The sequence below is a fragment of the Coregonus lavaretus genome, assembly GCF_964263955.1.
Source record: "Coregonus lavaretus genome assembly, chromosome: 6".
NCBI classification, from domain to species: Eukaryota; Metazoa; Chordata; class Actinopteri; order Salmoniformes; family Salmonidae; genus Coregonus; species Coregonus lavaretus.
Genome location: NC_139993.1, coordinates 34,994,488 through 35,022,410, shown reverse-complemented (window position 1 = coordinate 35,022,410; position 27,923 = coordinate 34,994,488). Strand labels below are relative to the sequence as shown.

The window sequence follows — 27,923 nt, the reverse complement described above, 5'->3', positions numbered from 1 at the left end:
ATGACACTGACTATGTAAAACGATGACCTAACATTTGAATTATGGTTATTCACTGTAATTCAAAATGCAATGGAATCCTCTACGAGCTCCCTTACAAATATCCTTATTATAAACTGGGTGGTTCAAGCCCTGATTTCTGATTGGCTGAAAGCCGTGGTATATCAGACATTATACCACAGGTATGACAAAACATGTATTTTTACTGCTCTAATTACAGTACCTTGGTAACCAGTTTATAATAGCAATAAGGCACCTCAGGGATTTGTGGTATATTGCCAATATACCATGGCTAAGGGCTGTATCCAGGCACTCTGCGTTGCATCGTGTATAAGAACAGCACTAGCCGTGGTATATTGGCGATATAACACACCTCCTCTGGCCTTATTGCTTAAGTATACCACAGCCAAACTTACTGAAGGATTTACCCTATTTACCAGCAGTACCAAGTGCAGAATATTGACTTGTCACGTCATGATTTGCAAGGGCTCTCAAGTCAAAATAGAATATAGCGATTGTACATGAGACAAAGACAGACACCCCCACACCAAACAACAACACAGTCAATTTAGTCTCAGAATTCTCTGCTATGTATAAATAGGGTTTTCATGTCTGTTGTTGATTTGTTTTGTTTTTTACATTCCTGACAGTAACGTTGAAGGGATGTTGAAGAACAGACAGAGAGGTGTGTTGGATGAGTACTTGGGGACTTTGTGGGAAGTAAGGACTGAAGGTAATTGTGTCATTCCTCACAATCTCTTCTCCCAGGTCCGATACCACAGGCTCTGTTTAGTCTACTGCTGAGATCCGTTTTGTTAAGGGATGCTTGTCTTGGCTAGCGTCCTGATGCATGTTGTAGTTAGGTTTGTCTGGATCGCAGTTGGCAATGTGACATGCTAATTAAAAATACATTTAAAAAAGCTAGAAACAAGGGTACTAAAAATCGTTCTCTGTTCCACAGATGCGATAATTCCTTGCACCCCAATGCATCCTCTTAAATAGGCCTCTTCTTGGCAGAGAATACTTCCCAGTTTCTAGAAAAGGGGCCCACTGTCTGTTACAAACAGACTGGATCACTAGGTCCTGATGTTCCTCTGATCTTGAGGGACTAATGAGTGCAATGGAAAGCGTTGGCCAATTACGAAGTGTTTAGCATTTAGACTGGCTTTTACAGTTGCAGTTGGTTATAACTCAAGCAATCATAGACATCAGAAAAGACGGCCACAATGGTTCATGTGAAACGCTACAAATCCAAATATAAAACTTGATTTCTCAGAAATTGATTTTGTCGTTTCATTCATTAAAGGCTATTAACACCTATTAAATTAACGTCCTTTGCTGGACTGATGAAAGCTAAAGAAATTTACTTCTTCTCAAGGAATAAAATGAATACTGATATTTATTGCCAAACCCTTCAAGTAAGTTTCAGAGAAAATAAATGTCTTAATTTCTCTCCTCCGTGATGTTTTACTGGAGTGGTGACTGTTTCAATAGAGTACCGTGCTGTTCAGAGAAAGTTCACATCCAACATCACCAAGCTGACCCAACTTGACATTTCCTTCTTTGATTGTGAGGACGCCATCTTCTTAATTTCCAACCCAAAGATCTAAGAGTAGATTGAAAGGTGTTAGGAAAACTTTGCACGCACTAACATTTTTCAATCTGTGGCTCAACAAAAAATGGGAACTCACCTAACGGCAGATCTACTGCCTGTCCTGTTGTGCCCGCATCATGGATCTCCTCCTGGTAGAGGAGCTGGATCTGCGGCTGGTGGACCCAGAGGGGTAGGTCACCACCCGGGAGGACCTTCCTCGGACCTGTAGCCCCTGTGTCTCCCGCATGTCCCGGGCCATCTGAGACAGGGTCTGGCTGGGGTTCGTCTGGAGGCGTTGGAAGAGACTCTCCCTGGTCACAGTCCTTTCTGGGCAGCTGAAGGTCAGAGCAACCCCAGTGTCTGACTTCATTTCTCTGGAGAAGCCGTCAGAGGTACCGTCAAAGCAGCGTCCAATGGCGATCTCTTTTGCCACCCTAGGGTTCTGGTCTGTGACCGTGTAGATGCCATAGTTGTGCCCCAAGGGGTCAACAGGGCCCAGCATGTTGAAGGCATGGGACTCGTTGTTCAGTGAGGTAGGGGGGTGCTTGGTCAGGTACTCCTTTAGCAGGCTGTTGATGCCCACTCTCCGACAGTTGCCCTGTGGGAGGACTGATATGAGGGACCTGTCGACTGCGGCTTGGTCGAAGAGCATGCCACTGCACTTGAACTCGATGCAAGCTGCGGAAGTGTTGGCCACATGCATGTCACGGGTGCTGCGGATGTCTCTGATACCGTACAGCTGACCTGCGGTCTCAGGGTGGGTGCCTCCATGGTTCTGTGACCTTATCATGACCTCCTTTTGCCCCTGGATCTTGACCTTGATGTAGCAAGCCCTGAACTCCTGAGGGTTGGGCCACCAGGAGAGGTAGTCACCTGTCCACGATGTTAAGTCGTTCTCTTGGAAGGGCACAACATTGTATTCGTATTTATCCTTTTCCACTCTGAAGAATCGGAAGTGGTTGGCATCGACTCCGGCATTTTCACAGGCTATTAAACTCTGATAGGGGTATATTGGCCCATTGGTCTCTTCCACATTGTTGGGGTTGGGTTTTGCCAAGTTGATTCTGAAGGCTGTTTTTTTGAGAGCTGGATCATCGTGGTCTGAACGCTGGTAGCCTATCTTGTCTAAGTATGGCTGAGACACTCCAATGATGTTTGGGTTCATCTTGGGGGTTGAGGGAGCTGCCTCCAGCTCTTCACCACCCATAATGCCTGTGACATAAGCAGTGTAAGCATCAGGCACCTTGGCGTCACAGAAGGCTGGCAGACAGGCTCCATTGGGTCCAGTTATCACACTGTCAAAGCGACCCCATGCTCTGGGGTTAGAGGAGAAGCCAGGCTTGGGCTCCAAGTTTATCAGGCTGATGACCACACCTTCCAGCTGCTCAGTGTTCAGGAACTTGTCATTCATGTATGCCCGCACTTTGACGTAGCAGCGGCGGTTCTCAGGCACGTCCAGGTTGAAAAGTCGACGCTCCCTGATTTCCATGTTACCTATGAGGAAAGTGCGCTCCTCTCGCTTGCTCCTCCCATTACCACCAGATGTGGCCTGAGTGTAGTGAAAGTCACTCTCCTCCTCCCAGACGCCTGTGTCTGGGTTGAGGGACCACAGTTTCATTTTGGGAATGTGCTCTTGCATTTTGACGTGCTGCGTGTCTAAGAGTACTTGGACCGCTCCAGCCCCCAGGACTTCCTGGTTCGCCTCATCTCTGAAGTCAACGGAAAACATCCCATATGTCCTCAGGGGAAGCATGTCACCCTCATCGTCCACAAAGTTGAGGTCACCAGGCGCTGCAGCAGCTGTGGTGATGTTCCTGGGGTCAATGAAGGTGACACTGGCTTTCACTGTACCTTCGTACACCTCCCCATTATTCTTGTGGAAAGAATTTGGAGGTATAATGATCTGTCCAATGGGGTCCTCCCCTTTGATTTCTCCTAAGTAAATGGTATTTGTCTCTCCAGCGTTGATATCAATGGGTTCCTGCTTTCTCATCACCTTCACGTCATGGTAAACAGAGCCCCCTCTCTTGTCGAAGATAAACACCTTAGGAGTGTCAATGAATTTCTGTGTGGGATCCACAAAGTTGACTACCAGCCTCTCTGTGTCTGGGGTTATATTGAGTGTGAAGCCTCCTTTGTACCCTGTGGTGCCCACTCTCTCCTTGCCAATGTACATGTGCCCGAAACGCAGTGGTTCGTTGTTGTCTGCTGTGACCACCCTGCCACGTACAAGCACCTTGGGCACTACACACTTCTGGCAGCCACACTCAGTTACAGCCTTGATGGGCAGGCTGTAACTCCCACAGTCTATTACCCGGCTCTCCATCTTCTGGACCCCACAGCAGTAGCCACCTCCATCCCTGCAGCGCAGGTCGAAGTCCAGGGAGCCTGCACACTTGTTGTGGGGGCAGCGGCCGGCGTTGTATAACTTAGAGTCCGTCCCAGGCTGAACACAGTCCATGGGCAGTCTGATGAGGTGGTTCTCAGGAGTGGGGTTGCATGCCGGTGTGCCTTTAGCTGTGGAACACACAGCACATAGAGTTAGCAATGAGAGTACACTTATGTTTTATGGATGTAAACATACATGCATATGCACATATAGAAGTACATTTACTCATTCACTTATAAATTCATACAAAAAACAGATGCAAATTACCCACTCTGTCACACTTCACATTAATCAACCAAATTGACATGTAATTATCTAGAATTTCATTTTTATAGGGAGCATTAGTGTAATTGTGTGTAATTAGTATGCAATAACAATGAACTACATTTAGAAGTTTCCTTTATTATCGGTGGAAAAAGAGTAGTGTTGTTTTTATAGGTATCTGGTGGTTATGTAATGCTGGTTAATTGCATTGTGGTTACATTTACATTTTTACATTTTAGTCATTTAGCAGACGCTCTTATCCAGAGCGACTTACAGTTAGTGCATACATTATTCTTTTTTTCATACTGGCCCCCCGTGGGAATCGAACCCACAACCCTGGCGTTGCAAACACCATGCTCTACCAACTGAGCTACATCCCTGCCGGCCATTCCCTCCCCTACCCTGGACGACGCTGGGCCAATTGTGCGCCGCCCCATGGGTCTCCCGGTCGCGGCCGGCTACGACAGAGCCTGGATTCGAACCAGGATCTCTAGTGGCACAGCCTTAGACCACTGCGCCACTCGGGAGGTTACCAAGGTATAATGCAGGTAACTACATGGTAAAGGAGATAGCACGCAATGTAAAGTGTTCACTTAAACACAGATGTTCTCTCTGTCCACATGGCTGAGCGACAACCATGATTAGCCAAGTTGCACTACAAAGCATTCATAATGGGGTAATTAGATGTGAACTTCGGGAGAACATTTGTTCACCAACCATCCAGATGGGAATTGGAAAGAAAGGATTATTGTTCACCCAAATGTTGGCAAAATGATTAATGTGCATGAAATCATGGCTGAGTATACGCTCCAGTGTTCCTGTTAAACTCCTCATCCTACAAATAAGAAGATTATTGCAGACAGATGGAACAGTCTGATTAGCCCAATGTGTAATTTCCGTCCCTGGTCCCTTTGCGTTCTTTCAAAAACGAATTACATTTACAACAACTAAAAGAAACGATAAGAAAATGGTACAGATGTAAGATCTTAAATTGAGCCAGTTTGCCACAGCAGGAAAATTATCCTGCAGCAATAAGAAATTTGAATTATTATGTGGATTATAATTAATGGACATTTTTGTAAGGGTTGATACATTTTTCGTAACGGAAAATCAAGTCTGAAATGTCAAAGTGGAAATAAAAAACTTCAGAAGCCTTTTTAAACCTCAAATACACTACAAGTTTGACATTTCCTGCATTGCAGGAAAGTTCTCCTGCAACAGGGGGATCAAATGAAGATCCTACATATGTAGTCCTGTCTTTTAATATTAATGAATGTAATTGTTTTATTAATTAACTGGAGTGTAGCCTAATGTTCCCTAGTGAAGGGAACCACACTGGGCTGGTAGTGTGAAGCAGGTTCATCATTATCCACTAAGAGCCTTGGTGTTCCAGGTGTTGTTGTTCTATTCACAGGGGCAAATCTCTCAGGCTGTTTCCCAAGGCTGATTGCTTTAGCACACTCCCCCACAAACCCTATTTGTCAATCTATATCGTGGCTAACAAGCAACTGGGGAATACGCACAATGTGTATCTATCCCGCACGGATGTGGAAACGCATACTTGTCTGACTTGACAAAAAAAGGAACAGGATTTATTGTCAATCTTGGATTTCACTTCAATACGTGGCGCTCTGAAGAACTGGGATTTGGGTTTTTACCGTGTCCAGGGTGATCTCTCTGTAAATAATATTTGTTTAGAAAAGGCTGCTTTCGACCAATGTAAACATAATAAAACCTTACTGCTCACGTGCTGCCAGTTTCTGTGGCCCTTGATATTTTATGATCTTATTTTCCTTGGGTGTATTTCTTTAGTTGTAACAGATACAGTATACGTTTTTTTTATCTTTCTCATTCAGTTTACTCCAGCATCCTTCCCATACTGTCCATTTCTACAAGGACAGTATAGGTACAGTTAGTATAGGATTTGATGGATAAGGTCTATACATACCGATAACAGTGAGGAATGCCTGTGAAGACTTGATGCTGCCTGTTTGGCTGCTGACTTTACAGTAGTAATGTCCTGTCTGCTCTGGCTTCAGGCCTCTCAGCACCAGATCCTCTTCGTATTTAAACACATTCCTATCCAGTAGGGTCCCGTTGTGGTACCTGGAAAGGAGAACATGCCATTAAAAAGTTATACAGAACATTCTAATAAGCTATTTAAACTTTAATATAATGGCATCTAGCCATGATTAAAATAAAACTTGGAGGATTTTTCCGGCACTTAAAAGTAAATGCATTATCTTACCAGTAGTATTTGTCAGGCATGGGCGACCCTGTTGCCTTGCAGCACAACATCACACGCTGTCCCTCGTAACGCACTTTGTCCTCCGGGTGCTTTACAACATATGGCTTCTCTGCAAAGCAGTAGGAAACAAATCCTTAAAAACCTGGCTCCGGAACTGTTGTGAATGGTACCACTGAGGCATCATGATTCCATAAAACTTAATCAGGCCTACAGTTTAAACTACTGTTGGTCTCCGTACTTATGAAAAATGATTGGTGTGTGATTATGGTTAAAATACTGCCCTATGACTGCACCTGTGTTTATTTAGTTTCCACATACAGTTGGGTCTGGAATTATTGGATCCCTTGATAAAGATGAGCAATAAATACTGTATAAAATAAATAATACAAATACTGAGCTAAATTGTATGCTCAAAAACATTGATTTAAAAAAAAGTAATACAAAAAAATCATAATCTTCGTTTTCAATAGTCCAGCACTCTCCCACTGCTAGGATAACAAAACTGAGCCTTTTCAATCAAATTTAAATCAATCAAATGTATTTTATAAAGCCCTTTTTACATCAGCAGTTGTCACAAAATGCTTATCTCTAAAATGTTTAATGAGATTGGAGAACATATTGAGAGGGATCTTAGAGCATTTCTCCATACAGAATCTTTCCAGATTCTTGATATCCTTCGTCTGCGCATATGGACTGCCCTCTTCAATTCAAACCACCAAGTCCGGAGACTGAGATGGCCATTGCAAAATGTTGATTTTGTGGTCAATTAACCATTTATTTGTGGATGTTGATGTGAGCTTGGGGTTATTGTCTTGCTGGAAGATCCACTTGCGGCCAACTGTCAGCCTCCTGGCAGAGGCAACCAGGTTTTTGGCTCAAATGTCCTGGTACTTGGTAAAGTTCATGATGCCATTGACCTTAACAAGGGGAGGTTGAAACGTGGCCGCAAGTTAATCTTCCAACAAGACAATAACCACAAGCACACCTCAAAATCCACAAAGAAATTGTTAATTGACCCTCAAAATCTAAATTTTGCAATGGCAATTTCAGTTTCCGGACTTGAACCCCATTGAAAACTTGTGGTTTGAATTGAAGAGGGCCTTCCCATAAGTGCAGATGAAGAATATCAAGGATCTGGAATGATTCTGTATGAAGGAATGGTTTAAGATCCCTCCCAATGTGTTCTCTAATCTCATAAAACATTTTTGAAAAAGGCTCAGTGTCGTTATCCTCGCAAGAGAGGGGTGCTGGAGTACTGAAAACAGGAGATCCAATAATTTTGACCCCTATCATGCACAAGGACTACCTTTAACAGTTTCCACATACATTTTATACAAAAACACATTTACTTGAACAACAGTGCAGATGCAAATTTTGGTAACAGAATGACGGTTTGTGCTGTTGGTACAGTCATAATGTTACCAAACTTTGCATCTGCACTGTTTTTCAAGTAAATGTGTTTTTGTTAAATTTTCTATGTAAATTGTTAGAAGTCGTCTTTGTGCATAGAGTTGTATGGTTTGTTTAACTTTGTAATCATTGTTTTTTGTTTGGCATACATTTGCATTATTTATTTTATACAGTGTGTTTTGCTCATCTTTATCAATGGATCCAATAATTACGGACCTCACTGTATATACACTACTTGACCAAAAGTATGTGGATACCTGCTCGTCGAACATCTCATTCCAAAATCATGGGCATTAATATGGAGTTGGTCCCCCCTTTGCTGCTATAACAGCCTCCACTCTTCTGGAAAGGCTTTCCACTAGATGTTGGAACATTGCTGCGGGAACTTGCTTCCATTCAGCCACAAGATCATTAGTGAGGTCGGGCACTGATGTTGGGCGATGAGGCCTGGCTCGCAGTCGGCGTTCCAATTCATCCCAAAGGTGTTCAATGGGGTTGAGGTCAGGGCTCTGTGCAGGCCAGTCAAGTTCTTCCACACCGATCTTGACAAACCATTTCTGTATGGACCTCACTTTGTGCACAGGGGCATTGTCATGCTGAAACAGGAAAGGGCCTTGATTCATCACTCCAGAGAACGTATTTCCACTGCTCCGGAGACCAATGGCGGCGAGCTTTACACCCCTCCAGCCGACGCTTGGCATTGCGCATGGTGATCTTAGACTTGTGTGCGGCTGCTCGGCCATGAAAACCCATTTCATGAAGCTCCTGACAAACAGTTATTGTGCTGACGTTGCCTCCAGAGGCAGTTTGGAACTCGGTAGGGAGTGTTGCAACCGAGGACAGATGATTTTTACACGCTATGCACTTCAGTACTCGGCGATCTCGTTCTGTGAGCTTATGTGGCCTACCACTTTGCGGCTGAGTCGTTGTTGCTTCTAGACGTTTCCACTTCACAATAACAGCAATTACAGTTGGCCAGGTCAGCGCTAGCAGGGCAGAAATTTGATGAACTGACTTGTTGGAAAGGATGCCACGTTGAAAGTCACTGATCTCTTCAGTAAGTCCATTCTACTGCCAATGTTTGTCTATGGAGATTGCATGGCTGTATGCTCGATTTTATACACCTGTCAGCAATGGGTGTGGCTAAAATAGCCAAATCCACTAATTTGAAGAGTTGGCCACATACCTTTGTATATATAGTGTATATTTGCGTGTAATGGTCTCAACTACTTCAGACTGTCCTGTTGATTTATACAGTGGGGAGAACAAGTATTTGATACACTGCCGATTTTGCAGGTTTTCCTACTTACAAAGCATGTAGAGGTCTGTCATTTTTATCATAGGTACACTTCAACTATGAGAGATGGAATCTAAATCAAAAATCCAGAAAATCACATTGTATGATCTTTAAGTATTTCATTTGCATTTTATTGCATGACATAAGTATTTGATACATCAGAAAAGCAGAACTTGGTACAGAAACCTTTGTTTGCAATTACAGAGATCATACGTTTCCTGTAGGTCTTGACCAGGTTTGCACACACTGCAGCAGGGATTTTGGCCCACTCCTCCATACAGACCTTCTCCAGATCCTTCAGGTTTCGGGGCTGTCGCTGGGCAATACGGACTTTCAGCTCCCTCCAAAGATTTTCTATTGGGTTCAGGTCTGGAGACTGGCTAGGCCACTCCAGGACCTTGAGATGCTTCTTACGGAGCCATTCCTTAGTTGCCCTGGCTGTGTGTTTCGGGTCGTTGTCATGCTGGAAGACCCAGCCACGACCCATCTTCAATGCTCTTACTGAGGGAAGGAGGTTGTTGGCCAAGATCTCGCGATACATGGCCCCATCCATCCTCCCCTCAATACGGTGCAGTCGTCCTGTCCCCTTTGCAGAAAAGCATCCCCAAAGAATGATGTTTCCACCTCCATGCTTCACGGTTGGGATGGAGTTCTTGGGGTTGTACTCATCCTTCTTCTTCCTCCAAACACGGCGAGTGGAGTTTAGACCAAAAAGCTCTATTTTTGTCTCATCAGACCACATGACCTTCTCCCATTCCTCCTCTGGATCATCCAGATGGTCATTGGCAAACTTCAGACGGGCCTGGACATGCGCTGGCTTGAGCAGGGGGACCTTGCGTGCGCTGCAGGATTTTAATCCATGACGGCGTAGTGTGTTACTAATGGTTTTCTTTGAGACTGTGGCCCCAGCTCTCTTCAGGTCATTGACCAGGTCCTGCCGTGTAGTTCTGGGCTGATCCCTCACCTTCCTCATGATCATTGATGCCACACGAGGTGAGATCTTGCATGGAGCCCCAGACCGAGGTTGATTGACCGTCATCTTGAAGTTCTTCCATTTTCTAATAATTGCGCCAACAGTTGTTGCCTTCTCACCAAGCTGCTTGCCTATTGTCCTGTAGCCCATCCCAGCCTTGTGCAGGTCTACAATTGTATCCCTGATGTCCTTACACAGCTCTCTGGTCTTGGCCATTGTGTAGAGGTTGGAGTCTGTTTGTTTGAGTGTGTGGACAGGTGTCTTTTATACAGGTAACGAGTTCAAACAGGTGCAGTTAATACAGGTAATGAGTGGAGAACAGGAGGGCTTCTTAAAGAAAAACTAACAGGTCTGTGAGAGACGGAATTCTTACTGGTTGGTAGGTGATCAAATACTTATGTCATGCAATAAAATGAAAATTAATTACTTAAAAATCATACAATGTGATTTTCTGGATTTTTATTTTAGATTCCGTCTCTCACAGTTGAAGTGTACCTACGATAAAAATTACAGACCTCTACATGCTATGTAAGTAGGAAAACCTGCAAAATCGGCAATGTATCAAATACTTGTTCTCCCCACTGTATGTCCTTCCCCTAGTTTGACTCTAGTGGTTGGATGGTTATACAGACAGACTGACTGGCTCAACCCAGTATAAAGTACATAGAGAACATACTTTATCATTGGGCTTTTGTTTGTTAATGTTATTAAGCGTGACTCGCCTGCGGACTTTAGGACCACCCTTAACCAGGATGACCCGGTGCTGTTGCTGGAGGTGGAGGCGGTAATGGGGGCAAACTTCTCCTTGCGAATGTAGAGCTGGGTGGGGGAGCTGGAGCAGACCCCTGGGAGTCTGAAGAGGCCCTTGGCATCAGTGCGGGCGTGGATGATCTTGGGCCGGCTGGCCAGCGCTATCCTGGCCCCCGCTACAGGAACACCGGTCATACTGAGGACCTCTCCCTGGAGCACGTGGCCCTCACACACACAGCGACTGCAGTCCACATTGGGCCGACCCTTGGGACACTCACGCTTACAATTGGCTGCAGATACACATAAACACACAATACATTCAGTATACTTTTACACATGATTATTATGATTATTTCAATTTTTTCTGTCTCTTTAGATTTACAACTTACGTGGGCATGGATTTTTCCCACATTTCTGGATTTCAGCCGCTCGTCCCACACACTGCACTGTTAAAGAGGTTCTCACACAGGTCCTCCTCCTGATCCTGCGACCCTTGCCACAGGTCACCGAGCATGCTCCCCATGGACTCCACTGAGTCCACTTGGCTAGTCAAATAACACAAAGTAAACATAAATGATCCAGATAATACACAACTGTAACTGAACTGTAAGTGTAGCTTCAAGGAAAGATGCATTGTAAAAGTATTATCACAGGACTTTTGCCAGGCTACTGGTCAACTGATGAAAGTGTTACGTGTCAGGTAGTTTCCTCCTTTCTGTGGGATATAGCAGAGACAGTGCTGCCACTGATTCCCCTTAGAGAGGAAAGTGCACAGTGACAGCCTCCTCCTGATCAAAGCCATTGGAGCTTTATGAACATCAAAGGTGTGTTGACGACAGTGACAGATAATTGGAAGAAGCACATGTTCGGGAGAATTTAGGAAAAATGTGACACCTAGAGAGAAGAGGCTTTTATGTGTAGGAAACTATACTGCTGCCAAAGGCTCTACTGTGGGGGTAGTCTCTGTACTTATTAACAATCTAATCGCTAATGTACCTACTGCTACATCTCAGATCTGTTGGCTGCAGATAAATTACACTGATTGTCTTCATGTCAGTGATGACTCTGATCAGCTGAATGTCTCTTGGCAGAGGATGAAGTAGGTAAAAATGTCCACGATAATTATCATGATTGGCTTGATGTTAAAGATTGGCATGGTATACTGTACGTCACGTGTCAAACTCATTCCACGAAGGGCCGAGTGTCTGCAGGTTCATTCCTCCCTTGTACTTGATTGATGAATTAAGGTCACTGATTAGTTAGGAACTCCTCTCACCTGGTTGTCTAGGTCTTAACTGGACACAAATTGAAAGGAGAAACCAAAAATCAGCAGACACTGCCCTCCATGGAATGAGTTTGACACCCCTGCTGTAGGTCTATGTATAGGTCGTGTTGGGAGGGTACCTTCACATGGTGGGGTGGCACACTCCCTCCTCTCCGTGTGGTGCCCCTGGCATGGGGGCACCAGCAGCAGGGGCAGGGGCTGGATACTCATACACTTCCTCTTGCGGACCTGGATGCCCACGTCATTACAGGCTGTAGCAGAGCAAGTTCCCCAGGCGGCCCAGTCTGTCCAGTAGGCCTGAACTGGACACACAGAAACAAGACAGAGTGACAAGGGTGAGTGAGTTCTCCACATAGAGATATAATGGGTAGAATGGACTCAGACCCAGAAGCTAGGCCTGGACTGAGAAGCAAGTAAGAAAGCTGGCCTGAAGTTTGCAAAAATAACTTTTACTGAACTATGTACAAGCACAGTTCTTTCACAGTTTGGGAAAAGACAAAACAGATCATTAGTGTCCATAACACAGTAGCAGATGCAAGGCTTAAGTGGCCTTTGTTCCACTGATGTTCTGTTTTGAATCAGTATACAGCACAGTAAGTAAGGGTGAAAGGGATAATTGGCCATCTCCTCACAACATTATACTGTCCCATAAATACAGCATGGGTTCAGAATCCTGTACACAAAGCTATTATAACACATCTACTTTATAACACATGTGAATGGGGTATGGTGGTCTGTTGGTACCTGGTGGGCACTGGAAGCGGACATGGTAGTTGGAGCAAATGCGTCCGTAGGGCTGCTCCTTGTTGATGCACCAGAACCCCTTCTCTAGGCTGGAGTGGGTTACCTCTCCGGTCTCTGCTGCTGCTACCCAATCTGTGGTGCGGGCCTCCATGGCCACAGGCCGGACACACACCCTCTCCCTGTAGTAGAACCGGATGGCCTCTAACCGCTCATAGTCTCCATTCCCCCCTGGATGGTCGATGTTGAACCAGGACGTCCATTCAGTCACACCTGCCATACATGCAGAGGGAGACAAAGACAGGGAGATACGGGTCACAACCAGGAGGAAGGTTGCAACGTTTAAGAGAAGAGTCTGCTACTGCAATTTTCTGCTGAGTTGAGACACACAGGGGAGCCTGCGTTGACCAAACTCTTTCCAAGCCCTGCGGCCTCAACTCAGGCAGTCAGATGAGGAGGAGGGAGGGAAAGAGACACACTGTCTAGCTTTTGTCTGCCACATGTTCAGCTCTGAGGATTTCCAAAGATGTGAAGAAACAACCTCACTGCATTTCATTAGCAACATACCATGGGATCTTTCTTTCTCTGAATAATAGATTGCTTCATTGGAACGAGACCCTTGCAAGGCATCAAGAGCGAAGTGAGGTGATCTATTGGGAGACATTATCAGGATGTGTTCTCTGTGTTGTTGTAGGTAGACAATCTCAACACAGACCCAGTGACCTCTCTCTAGTTATCAAAATCCAGTGCTTTTCGCCCCTGTGGTGACATTAGGTACTTCGTTTTAATTTCCTGAACTTGGATATTATGTGTTGGCTTAGATATGACTTTGTAATGAATAGTTCAACTGCACTCATGTGAATATAAAGTAGACTCTTATTTCCATGCTATTTTCTTGCTCTGCTATGATCCTGGCAAGTTAACACCATTGTCCCTTTTCACCAGACTGCTCAATCAAAGAAACAAGACTGAATCTAAGCATAATGGAATGTGAATGTCTAGTTGGAACTAAACATGAATTACACAATACAGGCATGTCATTCCATTTCTGGAAATCAATTCAAACTCAGTTGATGAATCGGGGAAAAACCTCATGGTGTCTCACCCTTGGCCTTTGCTTAAAATTGGACTTGACCCCTAACTCTGATAAGTTGTATGGATTAATGTTACTAGTATGTGATAAAACTGTACATATTAACAGTCAATGTTCTGCTGTTACCATGGGTGTGTAAAGTCTAGGAGTTTCAGTACATCAAAGGGGGAAAATCCCTCTGTCTGGCGCAGAAGACTGTGTTGTGTGAGTTTTCCTCCCTCCCAGGTTCTATTGGTAAACCAGGTGGCATTAGGAGTGAGCTCACTCACCTGTGGTCTGCTGTAGCTCGGTCAGCGTGTTGTAGGCCAGCTTCCTGCTCCTGTCTGTCTGGCTCCACTTCTTGAGCAGAGAGCTGTTCCAGATGGGTCCTGGATGGGGAAAACCACACCATGAATACACCATTACACCATGACCACCAACCTGTACCACTACCATACTGTGACACTGTAACAGTGACCTCAGGAGCTCTGCTCAATGGATCCACCACGTTTTACAACAGGGAGAACTAGATTTATGGGGGCGAAAGCATGACAGTTTTCTAGTCTGCGGAGCTACGTGTCTGAGTAGTGGGTCCTCGGCATGCTCTCATCAGGTTGCCTGAGTGTCTGTGAATGTGAGAGGAATGTATACGTCTCACTCCGTGGGCCGTGGTTGAAGGCCACAGGGAAGTCTTGGGGTGGGTTACCCGATCTCGGTGCACTGCCCCTGGCGTGTCTGTGTTTCCAGAATACAAAGACAAGCCTGGTTCTGTTTTACCGCCCCCGCAAGCTAGCTAAATGTCAGCAATCAGTCTGGAAAAGCTCCATCTAGATTCACATTTGCATTTCCATGAGAGTTATTTAAGATATTCTTCAAATAGGTAGGGTTTCAGACGTTTTCGAAAGATGGGCTCCACTATCCTCACTTTAGGGGGAAGCTTGTTCCACTATTGGGATGCCAGGACAGAGAAGAGCTTTGACTGGGCTGAGTGGGAGCTGCCCTCGTGTAGGGGTGGGATGGTCAAGATGTCACATCTGTTCCTGCATCGCCCTCTACTGCTCATCCTGTGTCTCCTTGACCTGCCGCCACTCCCCCAATACTCTCTCCCTCTACCTCTCTCTCTCTCTGTGTGTGTGTGACTGTGTGGGCGGAGACAGGTGTGCTGGAGTCAGAGCAGATCCCCACCAGCTGCAACCTGTTCCATAATCAAGACCTCTACAAATACTCAGTCCTGCCACTTCCACACTGCCAGATCATAATCTCTGCTCAGTCAGTCTACGGTTCTAGCTGTTAGTTACTATTCAGATCCTGTTATCCTGTTGTGCATGTTTTCCTTTGCCTGACGCTGGTTTCCTCTCCGCTACAGTTCTGCCCGCTCCGACTCTGATCCTTGTCTCCAGTCCTACGTCTCGTCATCCTGCTACCCTGTCCTGGATTCCCCACTCTACTATTCCCTTGGATTCCCCTCCGGACCTGTTCACCCTGTCTCAACCCCCCTCGCTCCAGCCTCAGCCTCTCTCGCTCCAGCCTTAGCCTCCCTCGCTCCAGCCTTAGCCTCCGCACCTGGTTTCCAGCAGTTTCCCCTGACCTGCACTCCATCCTCCCCTTGTGTTTCAATAAATATCTTGGTTACTTCATCCCAGTCTCCTCGTCTGAGTCTGCTCTTGGGTTCCCCTGTTCCACTCTGCGTAACACAAGAGAACAGAGGTGGTGGAACGGAGTGCTCGGATTGGGATGTAGGGTTTGAGCAAATTTGAAGTTTTATTAGTCGTATGTACGGGATACACATGGTATACACCATCCAACGTAATGCTTACTTGCAGGTTCCTTCTCGACAATGCAACAATAATACGAAATAATAAAAGATAAGAACATAAAGTAAATGGCTCAGTAGAATAGAATAAACATTTTACCATACAGTGGTTTGCGAAAGTATTCACCCACCTTGGCATTTTTCCTATTTTGTTGCCTTACAACCTGGAATTAAAATATATTTTTTGGGGGGGTTGTATCATTGGATTTACACAACATGCCTACCACTTTGAAGATGCAAAATATTTTTTATTGTGAAACAAACAAGAAATAAGACAAAAAAACTGAAAACTTAAGCGTGCATAACTATTCACCCCGAAAAGTCAATACTTTGTAGAGCCACCTTTTGCAGGAATTACAGCTGCAAGTCTCTTGGGGTATGTCTCTATAAGCTTGGCACATCTAACCAATGGGATTTTTGCCCATTATTCAAGGCAAAACTGCTCCAGCTCCTTCAAGTTGGATGGGTTCTGCTGGTGTACAGCAATCTTTAAGTCATACCAATCGGATTGAGGTCTGGGCTTTGACTAGGCCATTCCAAGACATTTAAATGTTTCCCTTTAAACCACACAAGTGTTGCTTAGGGTCATTGTCCTGCTGGAAGGTGAACCTCCGTCCCAGTCTAAAATCTGGAAGACTGAAACAGGTTTCCCTCAAGAATTTCCCTGTATTTAGCGCCATCCATCATTCCTTCAATTCTGACCAGTTTCTCAGTCCCTGTCGATGAAAAACATCCCCACAGCATGATGCTGCCACCACCATGCTTCACTCTGGGGATGGTGTTCTCGGGGTGATGAGAGGTGTTGGGTTTGCGCCAGACATATTGTTTTCCTTGATGGCCAAAAAGCTCAATTTTAGTCTCATCTGACCAGAGTACCTTCTTACATATGTTTGGGGAGTCTCCCACATGCCTTTTGGCGAACACCAAACGTGTTTGCTTATTTCTTTCTTTAAGCAATGGCTTTTTTCTGGCCACTCTTCCATAATGCCCAGCTCTGTGGAGTGTACGGCTTAAAGTGGTCCTATGGACAGATACTTCAATCTCCACTGTGGAGTATTTTTGGTCTCTTTGTTCCCTCTCTGATTAATGCCCTCCTTGCCTGGTCCGTGTGCTTTGGTGGGCGGCCCTCTCTTGGCAGGTTTGTTGTGGTGTCATATTCTTTCCATTTTTTAATAAGCAATTTAATGGTGCTCCATGGGATGTTCCAAGTTTCGGATATTTTTTTATAACCTAACCCTGATCTGTACTTCTCCACAACTTTGTCCCTGACCTGTTTGGAGAGGTCCTTGGTCTTCATGGTGCCGCTTGTTTGGTGGTGCCCCTTGCTTAGTGGTGTTGCAGACTCTGGGGCCTTTCAGAACAGGTGTATATATACTGAGATCATGTGACAGATCATGTGACACTTAGATTGCACACAGATGGACTTTATTTAACTAATTATGTGACTTCTGAAGGTAATTGTTTGCACCAGATCTTATTTAGGGGCTTCATAGCAAAGGGGGTGAATACATATGCACGCACCACTTTCCCGTTATTTATTTTTTAGAACTAGATCACCTGGCGCACGCTGCACAACAGGGAGTGACTCACAAGGCTCCAGTCTCTTGTCATTGCGCTTGTAAACAAACACCATGTGACTGGGGACTACCAGTGAGCTTCATAATGACAAATTATGTGACAGGTGAAATGAAGAACACAATCTTCTTTATCTCCTAACAAATTGCACAAGTTGACTGCAGGTATTTACTTAAAAGTATATACAATTATTCAATATGATAAAAACAAAAAAACGTTAAAGAAATACTGTAGTTTAGGTATTGACGGTATTGAAAAACCATCCTGTGGCTTTTCCAAATACCCCGGTATAGGTATATATATATATATATATATATATATATATATATATATATATATATATATATATATATATATATATATATATATATACAGTGCATTCGGAAAGCATTCAGACCCCCTTGACTTTTTTCACATTTTGATACGGTACAGCCTTATTCGAAAATTGATAAAAAAATGTAACATCTCATCAATCTACACACAATACCCCATAATGACAAAGCGAAAATAGGTTTTTATAAATTTTTCAAAAAACAGAAATACCTTATTTACATAAGTATTCAGACCCAGCTATGAGACTCGAAATTGAGCTCCGGGGCATCCTGTTTCCATTGATCATCCTTGAGATGTTTATACAACTTGATTGGAGTCCACCTGTGGTAAATTCAATTAATTGGACATGATTTGGAAAGGCACACACCTGTCTATATAAGTTCCTACAGTTGACAGTGCATGTCAGAGCAGAAACCAAGCCATGAGGTCGAAGGAATTGTTCGTAGACCTCCGAGAGAGGATTGTGTCGTGGCACAGTTCAGGGAAGGGTACCAAAAAATGTCTGCAGCATTGAAAGTCCCCAAGAACACAATGGCCTACATCATTCTTAAATGGAAGAAGTTTGGAACCACCAAGACTCTTCCTAGAGCTGGCCACCTGGCCAGACTGAGCAATCAGGGGAGAAGGGCCTTGGTCAGGGAGGTGAAAAAGACCCCAATGGAGCTCCAGAGTTTCTCTGTGGAGATGGGAGAACCTTCCAGAAGGACAACCATCTCTGCAGCACTCCACCAATCAGGCCTTTATGGTAGAGTGGCCAGACGGAAGCCACTCCTCTGTAAAAGGCACATGACAGCCAGCTTGGAGTTTGCCAAAAGGCACCTAAAGGACTCTCAGACCGTGAGAAACAAGATTCCCTGGTCTGATGAAATCAAGATTGAACTCTTTGGCCCGAATGCCAAGCGTCACGTCTGGAGGAAACCTGGCACCATCTCTACGGTGAAGCATGGTGGTGGCAGCATCATGATGAGGGGATGTTTTTCAGCAGCAGGGACTGGGAGACTAGTCAGGATCGAGGGAAAGATGAACGGAGCAAAGTACAGAGAGATCCTTGATGAAAACCTGTTCCAGAGTTCTCAGGACCTCAGACTGGGGCGAAGGTTCACCTTCCAACAGGACAATGACCCTAAGCACACAGCCAAGACAATGCAGGAGTTGCTTCGGGACAAGTCTTTGAATGTCCTTGAGTGGCCCAGCCAGAGCCCGGACTTGAACCCGATCAAACATCTCTGGAGAGACCTGAAAATAGCTGTGCAGCGACTCTCCCCATCCAACCTGACAGAGCTTGAGAGGATCTTCAGAGAAGAATGGGAGAAACTCCCCAAATACAGGTGTGCCAAGCTTGTAGCATCATACCCAAGAAGACTTGAGGCTGTAATCGTTGGCAAAGGTGCTTCAATAAAGTACTGAATAATTATGTAAATATGGTATTTCAGTTTTTTATTTGTAAAAAATGTTGCTTTGTCATTATAGGGTATTGTGTGTAGACTGATGAGGGGGGAAAAACTATTTAATCAATTTTAGAATAAGGCTGTAACGTAACAAAATGTGGAAAAAGTCAAGGGTCTGAATACTTTCCGAATGCAATTGCCAGTAGAACCAGGAGCCAATGAACCAGGTCCAGTTGACCACAGCAGATCCATCAGTCCCTCTGTCATCTCTACATCTGTGTTCTTCCCTTCTCTGACTTCCCTCTGTATCTGCATCTGATCTTGTCATTATGCTGATTGAATTTTACAGACAGCAGTGCAGCAGTCATCCCATTTGATATTACACACACAAGCACACTTACATTCACTCCCCACATATGTGGCAGCGTTAGGCATCAAAGGACTAACAGCGTCCTTTCTTTCGGTTCCCAACCAACTGCCTGAAGCCATCGCGGCCTGAGAAAGCCATTCACACCATGGACTGTCTCACAGCCTGCCTGACTGACTGGCTGTCTGTGAGAGCGCTTACCACTTTAGGAGGAACACTGCTGGGTTTTTGGACACAGTCACAAAGTCACCCAATGCAGGGGCAAGCGTCAGTCCAGTCCCTCTGGTTGTTATTACTGACTGTGGCTCTTTTTTGTTACGCCAACACGATTCTCTTCCAATTTTATGACTTTGGAGCATTTTTTCACAGTATGGTGGTCACCCCAGTGAATGGATTCTCTTACAAGTTGTATTACGTACAGTAAGTTCCAGGTCAGTCTTAGCAGCCTGGTTAAACCAGACTGACCGCTGCGCTCATAGGCCTACATACTGAAGGTGTATCTGTAATAGTAAAGCAATGTGCTATCAGTCAATGCAAGGTGGGCTTTTCATATCTAGCTTGATATTGTATATCATAGACAGGGGTTTTCATATTTTATATCAGTTTTCCTTAATTGACATGATGGAATGACTGGATAAATAGAAACAAATGTCTCTCCACACAACCTCTGCAGCGCAGATGTGAATACCTATGCAGCAAACTACCTCTAACAGTTTCTCTCTCTCTGTAGCTTTCCTAATCATTACTAGATGAACTGCGGAGGAAAACAACACCAACATTAATGAGCGGATGCATGTTGGGTTTGGTCACACATCCAAGTGACCTTGTCGCATTAAATTAACGTTGATTTGATTAGAGTTTAAAGACGTGTGGGTTGCAGTCACTGCTGTGGCTGTGGCTTGATGGAGCAGTTTGTTACAGGGAGTGTACGTAAGTACCAATGCCATCGTTAGTTAATTGTGTGGGGTTGTGCCTATTCTACTTCCTGCTTTTGGGAATTAGAAACAGAGATATTGTTTGGCATAATGGCATTTTATGTAGGTATTCATAGTTGATCAAAGGGCCACGTTATGTTATCCCATATTTAACTCTGTGTTGTTGTTGTTTTTATTGCACTGCTTTGCTTTATCTTGGCCAGGTTGCAGTTGTAAATGAGAACTTGTTCTCAACTGGCCTACCTGGTTAAAGGTAAAATAAACAAATGTTCTGTATTCAGCTATGGCAGGTGTCTAAGTGCACTGGCCTCGGTTCCAGTGGTTGACTTTGACTTTTTAACGTTCCTTTGAGTGCCTTGTTAACACTTTATATGTGAATTTTAAAAGCCAATGATTTTATATGCACTGTTTCATGCTAATGGTACGTGAGTGGCTTTACTTAATCTAAAATGTGTTAAAACACACTATTATGTGTGAGGAAACACACTTAAACTTAACCAGATTTTCTCCTCTGAGGTCTCTACTCCTGGTTAACCTTCCCTAATAGAGGCCTCTCTCCTACCTCGACATGACCCTCATGAAACACCAACCCGGTAACAAGACACTGGAAGAGGTCAAAGTACAGTCCCATGTAATGGAAACAATACATTAACAACGGCTCCAAGTATGTTTCTGTACCTATTAACATACCCTCTTTCTCCCCTTAATATAGACACACAGGCTAGCTTCTCTTAATAAAGCTGAATACCAGGCAATGTTCTATTAGTCATGGAGGGGGAACTCTCAACTGGGTGTTTGGAATTTCTACCCCAGCCACAGCATTGTCTCTGTAATGTTAGCAACCCTCTGTACCTAAACTGCCTTGGCTTGGCCATTCTGGTGCCAATGTCTGGTATGCCTGGCGTTGTTGTGCCTACTGGCCTCTGCTCATTATTCTGGGAACGTCGCTATTTGAGGTGTGTGTTCACCTCTCTCCCATTCATGTCATAAAGCTGCTTTTAATGTGGTGCTTTAGATAAAGGGTACACAAGGACAAAACCATCTATTAATACTGCAGGCCCTTCTAAAGGGCATTCTCAGCAGCTCTGTCTGGTGTTTTCTGAGACAGAGCAGCATGCACACTTGGCCATTCCCTCATGCTAATAAAAAGTGGCAAGACAATAAAAGTATATGTTTAGGAAGTTTAATACCCAGAGAAAGACTTCAGTCAGATTAGACAGGCAGCCCAGACAGATTAGTTGGCAGAGACAGGCTTTTCAGCAGGTCTGGAGGTTGTTTAAAATATTCCAGAGCCTTTACAAGAAGAAAATGTAAAAACACTTTTCTGTGTTATGAAATGTCTTGGATGGAGTGGCGGCTGAGCACTGGGCTGAGCACTGGCCTGAACGCTGAGCCTCTCTCCACACAGTGTTGATGCAGCTTTGCCATGCCACAGCCCCACACTTAAGTGCAATAACAGGTGTGTGCAGTGAAGTGTTAGGCCTTATTTGGATTTAGGTAATAAGGAGGTATTTGTCCAAAATCAGAAGGATTTTATTTAGAAAAGGGTTTGTGGCAAACCATTGGGCTGAAAAGTTAATTCTGCCTTCCAGTATGGATTAATGGACATAAATGATTGCCCAGAACAGAAAGTAAGGGTGTGTGTGTGTGTGTGTGTGTTTATGCCATGGCCTTGCAGACATGTGGAAGCTGTTTTGTTTCTTTGGCCCATACTCTAGCTGAGGTGTACTGTAGTGGAAGAATTAGACGGTCTGCTCTTTCGCTCTGTCTCTCTGCTTTTCTCTCTCTTTCGCTCTCAGTCGGTCTGTCTCTCTCTCTCACTCCCTCCCTCCCTCCCTCTCTCCCTCTCTCCCTCCTTCCCTCCCTCTCTTCCTCTCTCTTGGCTGTAGGCTGGTTGGGGAGCCGCTGACTGATTATTGGTCAGCAGCATCTGTGCTCCATTATCCTAAATACAGTTTTGCCCCTGACATTAACTAATGATGCAAATCAACCACACGATTTGGGGGGATTTAAAAAAGGATAACAGAGGCTTTGTGTTCTTCACGTCAACTTATTCTACCACACTAAATGTCCTAATTCAAGCTACAAAAAAAACCACAAATGGCCTCAATGGTATTTCCCCATGAATACAGTATTTCTGCAAGTGCTTGCCTGTGCTTCTACAATGGCTATAGAGGAGCTCAAGAAATAACTGCTTTTTGGACATTAGCCTATTCCTATGTCTCAGAAAGTAATGCTAGTGTACATTGCTCCTCAAACGCAGACATCAGCATGATCAAACGGTAGCCGGAGAGAAACCGGAGTCATTTAATTTGAAGGGCCTTGATGTGGCGATTGTTCTCCCTCCCTTTCTCATTAACCTCTTAAGGATCGGACCCTTTTTTTCCATTTTCACCTAGAATGACATACCAAAACTGCCTGTAGCTCAGGACCTGAAGCAGGGATATGCATATTCTTGATACCATTTGAAAGGAAACACTTTAAAGTTTGTGGAAATGGGAAATTAATGTAGGAGAATATAACACATTAGATCTGGTAAAAGATAATACAAATAATACATTTGTTGTTGTTGTGCACTCTCCTCAAACAATAGCATGGTATTTTTTTCACTGTAAAAGCTACTGTAAATTGGACAGTGCAGTTAGATTAACAAGAATTTAAGCTTTCTGCCCATATAAGACATGTCTATGTCCTGGACAATTTGCTGTTAATTACAACAGTCATGCTAATCACATTAGCGCACGGTAGCTCAACCGTCCCGTATATGGGACACTGATCCCGTAGAGGTTAAAGTCAATGGGCTAGACACCCACCACTGCTCTCCATTCAGTCTGTGGCCAACATCTGGAGAATTAGCTAGTCCCTCTGAATGAGGCCGATTAGCACAGGACAACATTGATTTTGGAGCTCTGAGAAGGCTTCTTCATGGTCCCAGTTGGCCCACCTCCACCTCTATCTCGAGACTGGCACGGCCACAGAACATTACAGTTCATTACAGGCAGACTTCTTGGCATTTGGCTAATTAAAACACTCCACCAAGACCTAGGACTAAGTTTAGCCTGACTGACTGAGTAATGTCAGTCACAGTGTTCCGTCTCGGTACCTCAGTAGCGCTGAGCATCCAGGAGCAGAGCAGCTGTCTCCTTAAATAGAGAAACAGATCATAAATCTCTGAACGCTGAGCGTAATGGAGAGAATGATGGAGGGAAGGTGTGAGAGAGGCAACAGGAGGGGAAATTAATAGTAAAAGGAAGAGTGAGTTGTTACTTGTTTTCTTGGTGAGTGCAGATTGAGTCCCACGAGGAGTCTGCAGCCACTGATTAATGTATTGAGGTGAGATTGGGACAAATACTAACCACGTCTGCCACAATGTGTTGGCGAGTGAATTCATCACTGTCCATTCTATCAAACATCTAGTTAGTGTGAGATTTCTTCTGTACAAGCAAAACTGTACATGCACTAAATTAAAAAAAATCCCAGGGCTATCCATCCATTATAACAGACTAGATTCAATCCGATCACGGAGAATGCATTCACGGTAAACGCTGCATATGTAGGCTCAATTGGAAATTACCTTTAAATGTAAATTTAAAGGGCCCTGATCCCTAACAAGGACGTTGTACAATCAACCTCAGAGAAACATGTGTTGCAACTAGACCAGAGCAAGCCCCAAACATCCATCTGCTTCTCATTAACATGACAGCATGTTAGTAAAATTAGCGTGCTGATGACATAACACCACATGATTAACACCTCCAGTGGTGGGTCTGCAGAGACAGACAGCATCCCTATGGTGCTACAGTAGGATCAAACCACTAACACCTAAAGGACCACACACAGCACACTGAATGTTGATCTGCTGTTCGTTATTCGCGCTGTGTTTTAGGGACCACCCGCTGGTGGATGTCTGACCGCTGACATTTTCACAATTCTACATGTAAAATCAGTTTGCACTCGGTTCGCAAATTACGTCTGTCACTCTGTTCAGAGGTGCTAAGTACTCTCGGCCGGCAAACGCTATTGTGGTGCATTTCCATAAAGAGTTTACCCCAGTGTTTTACCAAAAAGGCTCAGACTTTTCTGTTTCCATCTACGCGGGCCGGCACCCGTGTTTCACTGGGTCATGGCTCCGGTGGACCTGCTATCACTTGGGGCCAAAGCCAGGCCACTGGTACTTTTCAGCTGGCATTTACATAACAATAGCTAACTGTTTCAAGTTTCACGAGAATGTAAGTAAGCTATATACAGGGCCAGTGCCAGGGTCAGTGCAAATATCATATTTACTGTGAACTTTAACACCTTCTCACAAAGCAACTGTTTTGATTATGCAGAGGTTGTTGATTCTGCTCTTCACAATTCCTCACCGTCAGCCCTAGTTATGGAAACAAAATTTCCCTAGTATAACATAAGGGCGTATTCACTAGTGTAACACCGGTGTTACAGTCGAAAAGCAGCATTGGTATGTCCGAGCCTTTAAAGGGCCACTGTTGGTCCAACACTGACATCCACTGGGACAGGCTACTTTCTCACCTTCTAAAGTTTAAGTTCAGGAGGACAGACATCTGTGCAAGTATGAAATTACCATAAACACAATTTGAATAACTTTTTCAAACGTTTAAATCAAAGTGTGAGAGCTGTCGCTATTTTCCTCATATACTGTAAAAACCAAGAGCGCGCTACTACAGACAAGCAGTGGATCATTGACATTGTGTGTCAGAATGAGGAAGTTGTTCAGGGTGCAGGGCTGAATTGGCACTTATGAACTTCTCTCATTTCTCATTTGAGTAATGACATTGCTTACCACAGTGACAGTTAAATGGCATCCCAAACAAAGGCAATGATACAAAACACAGTGTCATATATTATGAAAAATTAGTGGAAAATATTCTGCTGATAAATGCACAAATTCATTTAAGTTACTTTTTATGGGATAGATTAAACAACATCTTAAAACACAGTTCACACTTCAAAAATTATATGTTTGAAAACTCTGATTTATGTTGGCTAATTTATAGCATATCAATCATTAATACAAATAAACATGCCATTGTGAGGACATTAACTTGACGTACCTTGAGCCACGGCCACTGCCACTAGCAAAGACAGGAGTAGTGTCATCTTTGTAAAGTCCCACATGGTGTCCCTCTCACAATCACAAACTTGGATGCCTTCTTTCTCTCTGTATTATAGTGTCAAGTCAAGAGGAAAATGTGTTTATTTTCAAAATGGGACAGCTACAGAGTCTTTGAGTGTTCTCAGGTGTGGATGATGCTGGTTGGAAGCCTGCTCCTGTCTCTATACCCAGTCATACGAGGATTGTGAGTTAGACAGAGCACAGGAGTTTTAAAAGAAGGGACACCCAGAGAGCAGTCCAATCCACCCCCCCTTTGCTCACCATTGGCCAGTGCTCTCTCACATCTGTCCCCCATACCACTCCCCAAAAAAGGAGAGAGGAGGGGGGGCATTACCTCAAATCAAAGGGTGTTTTTCACTTTCCATAGATTAAGATTGAACCTGTTCTGACTGCTTCACTGTCTTCATTTTTTCCCTGCTTTGTAATGCGCTTTTGGCCTGGTACCGAAGGTTGTATCCTCTCAGAACAGGTGTGTATATACCTCCAGAATACAGAGAAAACATCACACTCAGATATTGTGTAAAAGTGTAAATGTGTTTGGGTCCAGAACTGACAGCTATTGTACAATAAGTACATGTTCAACCTCAGGGTAGTGTGATTGATGATACTATAACTAACAAGAGACAGGCCTATCAACCTTCCAACAATGGCAATCAAATTGGCCATAACCAAAAATAAACACTTTGGCTTGGTTTTTGTCATGCCATTTATCAAAACAACTAAAAAGGTTAGTGCTGTCCGGAATCCTTGTGACATACCTACCCTAAACCCTTACCCATAACCCTTACCTAACCCTATGTCACGATCGTCGTAAAGGAGAGTAGACCAAGGCGCAGCGTGTGAAACGAACATGACTTTATTATATTAAAGTATCTAAATTACAAACAAAACACGACTCGTGAAGTCCACGGTTACACTGACCGCATAAGGAACAAAAACCCACAAACACAAGGTGAACACAGACAGTTTAAATATGGCTCCCAATCAGAGACAACGAGCCAACAGCTGACACTCGTTACCTCTGATTGGGAGTCACTCAACCAAAGAAATACAACAACCTAGAAATAGACACAACAGAACTACCAACATAGAAATAAACACATAGAATGAACACACCCTGGCTCAACATAATGAGTCCCAGAGCCAGGGTGTGACAGTACCCCCCCCTAAAGGCGCGGACTGCGACCGCGCCTCAATAAGGGCTAAACAAGGGAGGGCTGGGTGGGCATACCTCCTCGGCGGTGGTTCTGGCTCCGGCCTTGATCCCCACTTCCTCTCCAACCCCCCAAAGTACCCCTGGTCCTGTCTAGCCCCGCTGGCCGGAGCCGGACTGACGACACTCGCCCCTGGCTTGGTGCGTGGAACAGGAATGGACCGGAATGGGCTGGCGACGCGCACCACAGACCTGGTGCGGAGAGCAGGAACGAGCCGGACAGGGCTGACGACGCACCCCGTAGGCTTGGTGCGTGGAGGAGGAACGGGCCTTACCAGGCTGACGACTCGCACCCCTGGCTTTGTGCGTGGAGGAGGAACGGGCCTTACCAGGCTGACTTCTCGCACCCCTGGCTTAGTGCGAGTGGCAGGAACAGGCCGGACCGGGCTGGCGACGCGCACCGTAGGTTTGGTGCGAGTGGCAGGAACAGGCCGGGTCGGGCTGGCGACGCGCACCGTAGACTTTGTGCGGGTGGCAGGAACAGGCCGGACCGGGCTGGCGACGCGCACCGTAGGTTTGGTGCGAGTGGCAGGAACAGGCCGGGTCGGGCTGGCGACGCGCACCGTAGACTTGGTGCGGGTGGCAGGAACAGGCCGGACCGGGCTGGCGATGCGCACCGTAGGTTTGGTGCGAGTGGCAGGAACAGGCCGGGTCGGGCTGGCGACGCGCACCGTAGACTTGGTGCGGGTGGCAGGAACAGGCCGGACCGGGCTGGCGACGCGCACCGTAGGTTTGGTGCGAGTGGCAGGAACAGGCCGGGTCGGGCTGGCGACGCGCACCGTAGACTTGGTGCGGGTGGCAGGAACAGGCCGGACCGGGCTGGCGACGCGCACCGTAGGTTTGGTGCGAGTGGCAGGAACAGGCCGGGTCGGGCTGGCGACGCGCACCGTAGACTTGGTGCGGGTGGCAGGAACAGGCCGGGTCGGGCTGGCGACGCGCACCGTAGACTTGGTGCGGGTGGCAGGAACAGGCCGGACCGGGCTGTGGAGACGGATAGGAGGCCTGGAGTGAACAGCGGCCACCACCCGTCCTGGCTGAATGCCTACCCTCACACACTCTGTGTGAGGCATCCGCACAGGACGTACAGGGCGGTGTACCCCTGGCCTGGTGGCCTCCTGGATTCGCCCCATCTTTGCCTCCGTCAG

General features: G+C 45.2%; 1 protein-coding gene across 1 annotated transcript; it reads right to left on the bottom strand.

Moving 5' to 3' along the window:
• Positions 1-1,700: 1,700 nt before the first annotated feature.
• On the bottom strand, positions 1,701-25,567 carry LOC311130201 (cartilage intermediate layer protein 1-like; the record flags this gene model as incomplete). The annotated part of the gene is made up of 9 exons (XM_084162898.1): positions 1,701-4,108; positions 6,193-6,350; positions 6,493-6,601; positions 10,895-11,212; positions 11,312-11,467; positions 12,327-12,509; positions 12,952-13,221; positions 14,311-14,409; positions 25,504-25,567. The coding sequence occupies 9 exons, from the start codon at positions 25,565-25,567 to the stop codon at positions 1,701-1,703; spliced, it is 3,765 nt and encodes a 1,254-aa protein (XP_084019024.1).
• Positions 25,568-27,923: the final 2,356 nt, after the last annotated feature.